We start from the raw sequence: 12,556 nt of genomic DNA on the forward strand, positions 1-12,556 counted from the left end.
TGGACATTCGATGGGTGAAAGTTAGATTTTGTTTGACAAACTTGCCTTAAAAAATGTTGTCAGTGGAAACATATGCTATTGACCCTCGTTTTGTAATTGAATTTTGATTAAAAACAATATAAACTAATTATGTTCAAATATTTAAAACCAAAATATTCAACAACACTATGAATCTCAATAATTTTTTTCCATTTTCAGGTCAAACTATTCTATTAGTAAACAAAATGCAAAACAAGTCGTAATAATGTAGACTTTTTTTCTCGCTTGTTAGACAAATGAGTGTGTGATGTCAGTGAAGCAAATGTTGTTATCATTTGTCAAAGATATTGCAAAACAATCAAATAATTGTATAAAGTGTCTTGGTCAATGTTGAATCTAATAAGCATAGTTTCAATGGAGAATAATTCTAAATTAAACACAATCTATCAGTGACATAGCCACTGTTTCTGAAATTGACCTGGATTTGTTGAATGCAATAAATCAGCAAAATAAAACAACATATACCTTTGCTCATGTGATGAAGAATGTCAAACATTACAATGACAGTCTAATAATGAAAAAGTTCACCTATGTATGCCCGAGCATTACACATGTATATATTATATATATGTATGTTATAAGATGTAAAAACATTAGTGTTTTCTTTGAAGAAAGAATCAGGGAATGAAATTTTACATGTGAGGTCCAAGGGGCATGCGACTCATGATTTCTTGGTACACTGATGAGCCATTTGGCAGGTTAAGGCCACCACCACGTTCAGGAATAGCCTCTACATTTGGCTCTCCCTTTGGCATCATGAAACCAAAATCGTTTGAAGGACTTTGCTGTTGTTGCTGTGCCAAGAATGGATGAACAGGCATGACAGGGAGCTTGGCTTGCATGTGGCCTAACCCTGACATTGCCAGATTCGATAGCATGTGTTGGTTCATGCCAAAGGAGAAGCCGTGGGAATGTGCTAGCTGCTGTCTTCCAGGTAGGTTGAACGAGCCGAGGGATGGCCTCTCAAGCCTTCCCATGCCATTATGTACTTGAGATGGTTCCGGTCTATGAACATGGCTATGAAGAACACCAGAAGCTTGGTTGGCATTTGACGCGTTAGCATTGACATGGCTACTGGCACGAGCAGCAGGAACATCATGGTTGTGCTTTCCCTCATAAGTGGTGATCACAGATTTAAGGTCATGTGATGCTCTCTCCACATGTTTCCTTACTGTGCAGCCTGCATTTGTGCACTTGTAGTAACTCCTGCAGCAAAACAACTACATTCAGATTTTTACCACAAAAGAAATGATGTATTGTTACTATAATTTCTGTGGTAGAATGACCACCTTGGGTTGGGATTTCCTTTGACAACTTTTTGTCCATACTTGCGCCACCGATAACCATCATCGAGGATATCTACCTCACTGGTAGTTTGTACAACAACTCTAGGCTCACGGATGGCTCTAGTAGCTCCACTCAGGTCTGCATATGATTCCAGTTTCCTGAGAAAATAGATCATTGATTTCAATATGTAAGACAGATAAATATCAGTTTTGCATGAAAAATAAAAGCTAATGGTATGTAAGTACCTTCTCTTGGACTCTGATTCATCTCCTTCCCCATCATAACCTAATGATACACTACCATGAGTGCCTTGATCGTCTTCATCTTCTTCGTTAGAGAAAGTAGACGAGGCATCAACTGCCTCTCCTGAATCAATAAGAGTACCACCATTTTGCGTCTGCAAATTGGACTGGTTGCAGTACTCAGGGCCAATAGATGCTGATGATGTTGCTTCAAGGTTATCGTGCTTCCAGTTAGCAGCTCCAGCTATATTTCCCTTTTGTACATTACCCCAGCCGATGTCACCGTCACCACCATTGTGTAATTCAACATGTTCAGGGTTGTCAACTTGCATGTCAGTGTGAGGGTTAACTGAACCTATGCCTGATCGGCGACTAGGAGGAGGTTTTGGATGGTTGTGCGTTCCCTTGTAGATGATCTCAGTTATGTGGCCTTCGTGGGATCGTTCTACTTTCTTCTTGACCTGACAGTTTGGATGGGTACACTTGTAGTAACTTCGAGGGTACTCACTGCCTTTCACTTGTTTTTGGCCATATTTTCTCCAGTTATATCCATCATCAGATGGTGCGCCCCCAACACCACCAGTCACTGAATCTCCATTGGCTCTTTGATCTCCTTCTTCATCTCCATGCTCTTCAACTGGTGTAGAATGTTCAATGCCACCACCAACAGCATCAAAAGCCCTTTGATCAGCTGGAAACATTTTAATATCCTTTTCAGGAGGCGATTCGGCAAAGTCTGCCTGAAGATGAAGACCATTTTTGTTCTCAGTTTGAACTTTGGCAGCATCAACACTTTGGGAATGAAAAGAATTTTCTGACTGAGCCGAAACCTCAATACCAGGATGGGATTGTTGAGGAAATGTAGTTGGATTTATCTGCAAACAGAGGACAGACTAAATGACCAAAAAGGAAAAACAGATATAAATATCATTGCCAACACATACTGTCAAGTGTCAACTAACTCCATACAAATCCTTAGTATATCTAATTTGAATCTAAATATCAATAATTGCACAAAAATGTGTGCTAATGACATGGGATGTTGACTGAAAAGTAATTTTGTCAAAAAACTAGTATCTACATTTTGGTAATAAAAAAATTTTTAGAATGTGCTTACTTTTCTTCCAGCCCCATGATAGAAAGAGGAGCCTGAGTCTGTTGCAGGCTTGAAAGCAAAGGATGATGTATAGATATCATCAAAGCCATTATCTTTACATTTTTCTGGAGCATCAGATGATAATTCAGGGTGCCGCATGTTGCCATTTGACATAAACAGAAACTTTCCAGTTGTTGGAGATGGCTGTGCCTGAAATTAGATAAATTCATAGCTCAATAAGAGACAGAACAATGTCAACAGAACCAGGTATCAATTTCCTACAACAGAAGATAAATTCATAGCTCAATAAGAGACAGAACAATGTCAACAGAACAATGTCAACAGAACAATGTCAACAGAACAATGTCAACAGAACCAAGTAAAACAAAAAGAGATAATTTAAGATTCTAAAATCTAAATTTGACACCAGATGTCTAGAAAGAGCATAATAAAGGTGCCTCATTGCACAGCATGCAGAGCAGTAAGAATCTAAGCAACTTATAGTTTCCATGTTAGAAAATGTGAGTAACACTATAAAATGAAAATCAAATAGAATTATAAGCACAGTCACATACCATTACCAAGACAACAGGGTCCTACCTATCATTTTTTTCAAAGTAGAAAGTACCAACATATATTTAGATATAATTCTATGTCTGAATGCACCAACTACTGCACAAAAAGTACATTGAAAAAGGAAAAAGTCACAATGGGACATGATTTCTTTCAAGCTGTTCCAGAGTATACTTCAAAATTATGATGTCAGAAAAGATTTACCATATTAACCAAACAGCATGCCGCTAATGAAATTTCAGGAGTTTAAGAAAGGACAGAAAAGAAACCTAAGGAAGAAAATGAAAGCGTGAAACCAGGAAGTGAAACAGAAAGGGTCATTCTTAGGAAACCTTGAGATCACATAACAAAACCATTGTACAAGTTGAAGAAATGACCTGGAATGAATCCTCAGATTGTCCAAACTAAGACAAAAATACTACATGGAAGAATTAAATACACAGTCATGCAAACTGTTGTCTATCATATCAGACACAGACATCAGAAGAAATAACAGTGCGTGATTTGTAGTGTGGCGTAGCATGTTAACAGCCAAATCTAGGATCTATCCTATATTCTTGGGGTTTGAAGGAATAAAAAGCAAATTTGATAAAAAAAACCACAGAGCACAAATAAACCAGAGCTCACCAGTGAATTTGCAAGGAACACTGGAGAATCTAAAAGTGTAGTAGGACTGAGACCTGGTGGGATGGTCAAGTAAGGAGACTGAATGTCAGAATTGAGTGAAAGATCAGTAGATCTAATGCCTTCAGTGTTCAACCTAGGAGCATTAAACCCAGCTCTAGCAGCCATTCTTTCCACAAGACCACCTCTGGAGTTAGGCTTTTGCTCGGTCTGAAAACTCAATTGGGCTACAGAATCTCCATCTTGTGTTGCATCCTGCATGTTTCTCTTCCCTGTCTCACTAGGCTCATGTGGTCCTGAAAAGAATTCCCCAGTTCTACCACTTCCAGAATGCTCTGAGACTGATCTTGTTACATTTTCTTCCTCTAACATTCTAGAAAAAAATGTTCTTGGACTTGGGCTAGCAAGACCCCAATCGCCAGAAAGGGCAACATTATCATCAATCCCAGCCATTCAGACCTCACCCCAAGAACACCTAACCTGAAAACAGAAAATTTTCTGAAAATAAGGCAAAAACATAGAAACCCCACCTTCAGCTCCTGCAACACAAAATGACAACTACTCAAAAGAAAAAGCAAATGATTTTGTTTACAGACATATATGCAATTTGCCTAATTGGCTGACAAAATAAAGGACAACCCTGCCAACATGAATCACCAAGGACAACGCTTTCAACAATAAAAATTTTAAAAATCCATGTCCCCCACTTTTCTCATTCACCATTTGACAAAGTCTCAGAGTTATAGATTAAAAAAAGATCCTTTTTTTTTTCTTCTATCCGCTCCTCGCAACAAGAAAATAATATAAACCTCAAATGGGACAAAAAGGAACCCAATCCGAACACAGAAAACACGACCCAATTCATCAAACGCAACGAACAACAACATTGTTTCAGAATCGTTTAAATCATCAAACAAACAAGGTAAAAACACAACAACAAAAAATAGAGGAAAAAAAACAGAGGGAAAGAGAGAGAGACAGAGAGAGAAAGAGAAAGAGACAAAAGAGAGAGAATGATGCATGAGTTTACCTAAAAAACAATGAATTATTGAGATTCCTGAAAGAGAACAACCACGAGCACTATAATCACCGCGACAGCAACAACATCAACGGTTGGAACCAGAGAAACGGATCCGATAAACCCGAACCCGACCCAACCAGTTATCTGGGTTTTTGTTGGTTCTCTTTTTTTTTCCTCGGTTAATGGAATTTGATCCAACTATGTTTTCTCACCATACTGATGTTGTTTCTAACAGTTGTTTGTTGTCTCTCTGGCTGTGTTGTGTTGTGCTTTGTTGTGTGTTTAGAAATAATTGTCTCAAAATATAGAAATGAAATGAAATGATTGTGCTGTTGAAGGAGGAAAAAGAGGAAGAAGAGGAAGGAGAATAGTTACAAAAAGAGCCATATTTTTTATTGCATAAATAAAAAAATAAATAATTTTTTTTAAAAATTAATTAATTATGGCATTGTTATTAATCTGGAAAATGAAAAATAATTAGCACTGTTGTTAAAGCAAAAGGGTATAAGGACTTTGTGGGGAAGGTGGAAGAGAAAAGAGAGATGATTGAGAAATGGTGGTGGACCTCAAAAATCAAAGGAATCTTTGACACACAAACATATCCTATCTTTAATTCTCTTTTCAGACACTTATTCATTCCCTTTCAATTCTTTCTTTTTCATTTTTATTTTAATCAATAATAACACACCCAAATTCTTGTTTTTGTTTTCTTTTAGGAGCTATGTTGCAATCATGGAGGATGTTAACACATTTTTTAATATATTCTCTTCCATAAATTAATATTAATTATAGATTACTACATTCCATTAGTTTCATGTCTTATTTAATGTTTTTCTTTTCTCATTTTATACCTTTTAATAAACTTTCATCAGTTATTAGACAAACATCTTCAATAATATATATATATATATATATATATATATATATATATATATATATATATATATATATATATCAAAAAGTGTGTTATTGTCTCTTTACAATAATTGAACATAATTTTATACACGTTTTTTAAGTTACAAATAACGCATGATAATTTGTTTAGTTTTTTGACAATTATCTTCTATTACATCATAGATATTATTTTGTTGAATGAAAATTTGTAAGTATACTCATGTAAAATCTATTCGACCATTTAATTATAAATAATTATGTACGATTGGGATCAGATGTGAAATTAATTATATTTTAGGGTTTTAGAAAAAAGTTAGTATTTGTTTTCATCTATATTAATTTTTTATATAAAATGTGACTAATGATGATTGGTTATTTTAGAAATTCTACCTTAACTTATCAAAACATATTTAAGGTAAAAAATATATAACTTTAAGTTTTATAATTGAAGCTTACTTTTTACTTTATGTTTTTCTTTTGAATGAAAAATATTTCTACTTTTTAAAAAAAATAAATTATTAATTTAATTTTTTCTCATTTTTTTAATATTTCTCATCTCAAAACTAAAATAGGATCACCACGTTTCTTATCAACAAACAGAGTCACTACCACCCTTCTCACCCTATATTGAATAAAAATAATTAAGAAATACCTACATTATGAAGAAAAGATTATGAAATAGAAAAAAAAATGCAAGATGAAAGAACAAACATCTCACCACTTTCGAAATGGGAGGAGGCTCGTAGTGATGATGCAACGACATAGTTCGCATTGGCGACAAGGAAGGGAAGGGAGGAGAGTGGAAGAGTAGTAGAGAAAGCAATGACGTGGTTTGCATTTGACAACAAGGAAGGGAGGAAAGTAGCTCTTGTAGTTGAGGAGTGTTGTAGTGACACAAATGAAAAAGCTTTAGTGAGAATGCAAAATTTGTGAAATTTTAATCCTAACAGACAAATAGATTTTAGTTCTTTAAAAAAACAAAGCCTATAATAGTTTATGCTTCGATTATTTAAATAATTGAAGCATATACGAGTATATGCTTCGACCATTTTAGAACTGAAGCCTATAATTGTGCAAAAATTTTCAAAAATATAACTGTGTTTTGGAAGACTTCGTTTTCTTGAAATCGAAGCATATTAGGTGATTTTGAAAGCATTTTTTACACTGATTAAGTATCTCATTTTTGTGGGATAATAAATATATTTGCATCACTACTCATGTGACATCCCAATTTAGTAGATTTACACTACTAATTGAACTATTACTGTTTATGTATTAAGTAATAAACTAAACACATAAACATATAATATGTATTTACAGTCGTTCTTGAATTTCACCAAGATTTAAAAACAATGTAATAGTATTGGATGCACCTATGCACTTTCACAATCAATTTCTAGGAAAATAAAATAATCACAACCACCATAAGGCTCATCAAACACTTAATGAGAAGTTTCTTAGAGTCTTTGTATGCACTTTCACAATCAATTTCTAGGAAAAAAAGAATCAAATAACTATAAAGGCTAATTAGACATTTAAAAGAGAAGTTTCTTAGAGCCTATGCATGCACTTTGACAAGCACTTTCTAGAAAGAAAAAAAAATAGAATCACAATAACCACAAGGTTGATAAAGACACTTAAAGAGAAGTTTCTTGGAGTATGAGGAAAAAAAAATTATCATCCATTGCATTGAGTTGTACTACCTTAGGTCCAATATCGATTGGGACAATATTCTATATTTGATATCAACAATTATGATAATGATAGTGATGACTCATTAGTTTACCTATAAATTTATAAATTTGAAAAGACTTGTTTAAAAAAAAAAACATGATAGTAAGTATTTTTATCGAAATATTTAGCTTAACTATATGATTTTTTAATCGAACACTTCCACTTTGAAGCTCTCAAGTTTTGTTTCCATCCATTATTTATTTGCTATTTTATTCATTCTAACAATTTATATGGCTTCTTTGTATTTTTATCATATCGAGGAACCTTTCAACCTCAACCATTGTTGTCTTATATATCTCTCAATTTCAATGGATAAACATTTGTAGGATAAATGTTGCCCAATTTTCTAACTAAATTGAAAACACATAGTTTTGGAGTAGATATATTATACATTTATGCACATGCATTGCATTTTTTATAGTTATAAGGTTGAGGTTGATGGTAAAATTAGAAGTAAGAGTAAGAGATGTTATGAATTCAACTTTCCTATTAACACTTTGGAGTTATAAGGTTGGTTTGGTGGGTTGGAAAGAAATGTGAGAGAGGTTGTAGGTTCAACTCCCTTCACTAACATAATATTAACAATTAACATTGTCGATAAACAAAATATTGTATTTGTTAGGGTTTGATTAGGGTTTTCCTTGAAGAATCCAAAGTGGTTTAATTAGGGGTATGGAATGTTGTTCATAACGTTGAATTTTATTTTACGTAGGAAAAAAAGTCTTGCACCACCCCATCTAGGATAAATGAAAGCATTGGACGATTATTAACCACAAACGATCATTTTAAGTTAGACTTAAAATTCACTTCTTAACATGGTAGCAAAGATATGGATTTGAGTTCATTTTAGCAAGACTTGTTATTTGTTGGACCTATCATGTCATCCATTATCGGACCACCCATTAATGTCTAGTCTTAAACTCGAGATGTATATGCCTTAGCGTAAAGGGTGTGTTGAAAATCTTACATGAACTAGAGATAAAACGAAATTATAATATACAAGTGAGTGCAAACTTTACCTTATAAATCGATTTTGTAAAGTTTAAATAGATTTAAAGTTAATCCTTTTATATTGATTGTTAAACAGATAAAAGACAAGTTTAGAAAATTAGAAAAAAAATAAAAGAAATTCTATAAAAGAAATTCTATAAAAGAAATATTAAATATAAAAATGGTGATTTTTATAAAATAAAACTTGATACGTTAGAATATATTTATAATTAAATTATTCAACAATTAAATTCTTATATATAAAATTATTGAGTGTCGTTATTAAAACCACTATTGATATTAAATTATTTTCTATATCTTTAAAACTTATATATTAAATATTTATTAAACATATTTTTATAAAAAAATAAGTCAAAAGAAAAGAAAGTAAAAGCAATATTACAAAAAAATTAATGTAGAAATAGTAACGTGTTTTCTTTCAATACCAAATAATAGTGAAAATATTATAATTAGATAAAATTAAAAATAAAGTTACAAATAAAAATAAATTAAGAGAGTTTCATATTAATTAGGATAGAAGACTAGTATTTACATTCTTATTAGTATTTATGTCCTATTAATTGAGGTATTTCTCTTATTAATATCGAATCAAGTTTGATGTAGTTACAAATTCATTTATTTTTACAATAAATATTAAAAAAAGATCTTTAGATATTTTTGTAAAGCATGTGAAATGAATAAATAAATTAAAAACATTTCACAAAAAATGAATCCTAATAAATTTTTAAAATATAAAAATTAAAATGGTGGTCATTGGTGGTGTTTGTTTTGACTTAGGGATTTGGTTGGTAGTTCCAATTTTTGTCACTTTCACTGCCAACAGCTGGCCTTGTAGTCATTAATTTTGAGAAATGAGAAACCATGTTGTTCGATAAAAGATCTTGGTGTTTAGTGGAGTTAGTTAATACTCATGTTGCATAATTAATTTATGTAATTACTAATTACCCTATTAATAGTGCTGCTTAATTTTACATGACAAAAGCTTTTTTTTCAGTAACAGTTAAAATAGGTGAAATGTCACTTGTTTTCCGATGATTTTGCTTAAGTAAGAATGACATAATGTGGTACCACATTAACGTTACTATTGTTCATATCATATATGGATTTTCATTATTTTTTTTAGGTTACTCAAAGAAGCTACTATTTGTAATGATTTTTGTAATGATAAATCTTGTTTCATCGTTTGATTTTTATTATTAAGAAAATTTATCAAAGTATAAACTATTAGTCTTTAATTTGGAAATTTGAAAGATAAGAAAAATTATTATTCCAACTACATTAGTTATTTCAAAGATTTTAGAACGTGATTATATTTTTATTTTTAAAGTATTTGTTACTTTATCAATATAAATCAACTTCCTCACATATAATGTATCCATCATGACATATTCAATTAATAAATTAAATCATATAAATGTTAGACTTGTATAATAACTATTCATATATTTTGATTTTAATATAATGAGAAAAAAACTTCTAAGTTTTGTTAGTTATATACTATAAGAATATATTTATCAATGGAAAATAATCCATCACTAAAATAATATTTACTTATAAATGTTATCAAATAAAAAAAATTGTTGATAAATTAAAATTTATTGAAATTTTTTATCAATAGTATTTAGGAGGTAAAGGAAAATAAACAAGAAGAAAAGAAAAAAAAAGGGTGAGCCAAAATTTATTTGTCGAACTTTTAAATTGAACTTTTAGTATTATAGTTTGCTGAGTACGTCAATATCTCGTCGAACAAAATTAAATTTAATTTTGTAAAAAGCTTAAGAACTCATAAGATTGGTAATTGAACGAGTCTCTCCTAATTAGGTAAAATTTTATGTTCTTTTTAAATGATAGGCATTGTGTGTATAAATAAGAAAAAAAATGATTATATTTTTAAAATTTTCCTAAAAGGTTGTATATAATTAATTTTTCTAATAATTATAGTGGTAACAGTTAAATAAGACTTTACTTAAAATTTATTTTACTCTTAGTAATGTAAAATTTCAGAAAATGGTATTTTAAAAGTGATAATAATATAAAAATAGTGAGACTCGGTTATTTTAATATTAAATAGTTTTACTATAAATAGTTTTATTATAAACGAGTCTCATTATTTTAAAACTTACCATCTCTTTAAAAATCACTTTTCTAGAGTTCTCTACATTCTCTCTAGCAATTATAACCCCATAGTCATATCTTTGACAATCGGAAGTACCTAAATGATCATGGTTTTAGTCCTCATTTGTTGCTAAATGAGGACCAAATTTTTAAACAGTGTTTAGTTTTCGAGGACTAAAACAAACGTTTCAAAAAGAATGAGGACCAAATTGTACCTTACTTTGAAAGAGGGACGAAAACCAGAAACGGCCAATAGTTTAGGGACTAAAAACATATTTAACCCTAATTTTAAAGGTAGAAAATATAATTAATAAGAAAATTATGATAAGAAAAAAATAAAAGGATCATAGTAATTTTAGAAGAAGGAATTCAAAATTTTGAAAATTTTATTTTAGAAGGTTTTGTAAAAAAAAGATTAAAAAAAATTAAAAAAAAAAGTTAAATGATTGCAAAATGACAAAGAACCTTTCAGAAGTAGAATGGTGAGCAAGACACTTTTGGTGAAGTCAAAATATTATTTTTAATAAAATAGTATTTTTAATAAAATATTATTAATAAAATCTAAATAGTGCCAAATCTTAGCCTATAAATAGCAAGCAAAGGGGAAGGCCGAAATTGCACAAAATATTGAGAGATTTTGAGAGAAGAGAGAGTTGGAGGAAATTCTAGTTGCAAGAGGGGAAATTTTGAAAGTTTTCGGGAAACAATTTCTAAGCAGGAGATTAAGTTTGGAATAGAGGTAAGGGGAGCTACTCTTGAGTCTTTTGTCTTGAATTATCTTGAGTCTTGAATATGCAATATTTTTCTTTTGTCTGATCTTAAATCTTGAATATGGAGTATTTTGTTTTTGTATGATCTTGAATTTTGAATATGAACATGTTTCTATGATGAGATCCAAGTTTATTGATGGTTGTAAACGTGATTTTAATTCTATTCTGTTGTGTTTACATTATTGTTTCTCAAAACGTTTAGTTGTTTATTTTACATCTTTCTGGAAGGATGAGAAGTTGTCTAAACGGCTTTGCCAGATTCAACTTCTTATTTCCCCATAACTTTTATTGTTTTTTTTTATCTATTTATATTGCTTTCTCTGGAAGGATGGGAAGTTGTCTAACCGGCTTTGCCAGATTCAACTTCTTGTTTCCCAGAATTTTTATTGTTTTTATCTCTTTTTATATCATCTTTTTGGAAGGATGAGAAGTTGACTAACCGGCTCTGCCAGATTCAACTTCTTGCTTCCCCAGAACTTTTATTGTTTTATTTATTTTTATTGCATCTTTTTGGAAGGATGAGAAGTTGTCTAACCGGCTATGCCAGATTCAACTTCTTGTTTCTCCATAATTTTTATTGTTCTTATATATTTTTATTGCATCTTTCTGGAAGGATAAGAAGATGTCTAACCGGCTATGCCATATTCAACTTCTTAGTTCCCCAGGACGTTTATATTAAGGTTATTTTTTATGGTAGGATAGAGGAATCTTAAAAACCGGAGTTAGTACATCCCTGATCATAGAGCAGCCCTAGTCTGATCCAGTAAGTTGTGACTGGTCATATGTACTAGCGTTTATGGTGAGTTTGATTCGTCAAACATTTGATTCTTCTCCGGTGACCATTTATAGTAATATTTTATTATTGTTAATTTTTTTTTGTAATATATTCATTTTGTATGATTTCTATGATGAATGTATTTTATGATGTTTAATATGAAATTATGCATTGGAATATAGTATGAGTCTTGGGGAGAGACTCTATAATGGTATGCTATTAGTGTATATGTTGATGTCGAGGGTCCTGTCGTTGGTGGTTATCCTAATACTCTAATAATTATCCAGTCTCAAATAGAGAACGATGTGTTATGTGGTGAGAGTGGTAGGAGGTCCTAGTCTATGTTCAATTATGGTCATAGATGTTAACGGACTA

The 12,556-nt window shown here is 31.3% G+C and overlaps 1 protein-coding gene across 2 annotated transcripts; it reads right to left on the reverse strand.

Annotated features, from left to right (window-relative positions):
* Positions 1–480: 480 nt before the first annotated feature.
* On the reverse strand, positions 481–5,226 carry LOC124824305 (putative WRKY transcription factor 2). 2 transcript variants are annotated; one of them, XM_047296725.2, is made up of 6 exons: positions 4,892–5,226; positions 3,865–4,341; positions 2,686–2,874; positions 1,572–2,443; positions 1,329–1,484; positions 481–1,245 (listed from the first exon to the last, which is right to left on the reverse strand). In XM_047296725.2, the coding sequence occupies exons 2-6, from the start codon at positions 4,312–4,314 to the stop codon at positions 672–674; spliced, it is 2,241 nt and encodes a 746-aa protein (XP_047152681.1). In that variant the 5' UTR covers positions 4,315–4,341; positions 4,892–5,226; the 3' UTR covers positions 481–671. The 2 variants fall into 2 exon arrangements, with proteins under 2 accessions (XP_047152681.1, XP_047152689.1); XM_047296733.2 differs by lacking the exon at positions 4,892–5,226 and having other exon boundaries at positions 3,865–4,859.
* Positions 5,227–12,556: the final 7,330 nt, after the last annotated feature.

The sequence above is a fragment of the Vigna umbellata genome, chromosome 3 (genome assembly GCF_029865625.1).
Source record: "Vigna umbellata cultivar VRB3 chromosome 3, Vumbellata_1.0, whole genome shotgun sequence".
Taxonomy (NCBI): domain Eukaryota; kingdom Viridiplantae; phylum Streptophyta; class Magnoliopsida; order Fabales; family Fabaceae; genus Vigna; species Vigna umbellata.

Bases quoted from the DNA above. Each gene is read 5' to 3' on its own strand.
- LOC124824305 (XM_047296725.2), bottom strand. From the start codon at position 4,314: ATGGCTGGGATTGATGATAATGTTGCCCTTTCTGGCGATTGGGGTCTT. The intron at 2,444-2,685 runs GTAAGCACATTC...CTCTGTTTGCAG, and splicing joins ATCATGGGGCTGGAAGAAAA to ATAAATCCAACTACATTTCC. The intron at 1,485-1,571 runs GTACTTACATAC...CTATTTTCTCAG, and splicing joins GAATCAGAGTCCAAGAGAAG to GAAACTGGAATCATATGCAG.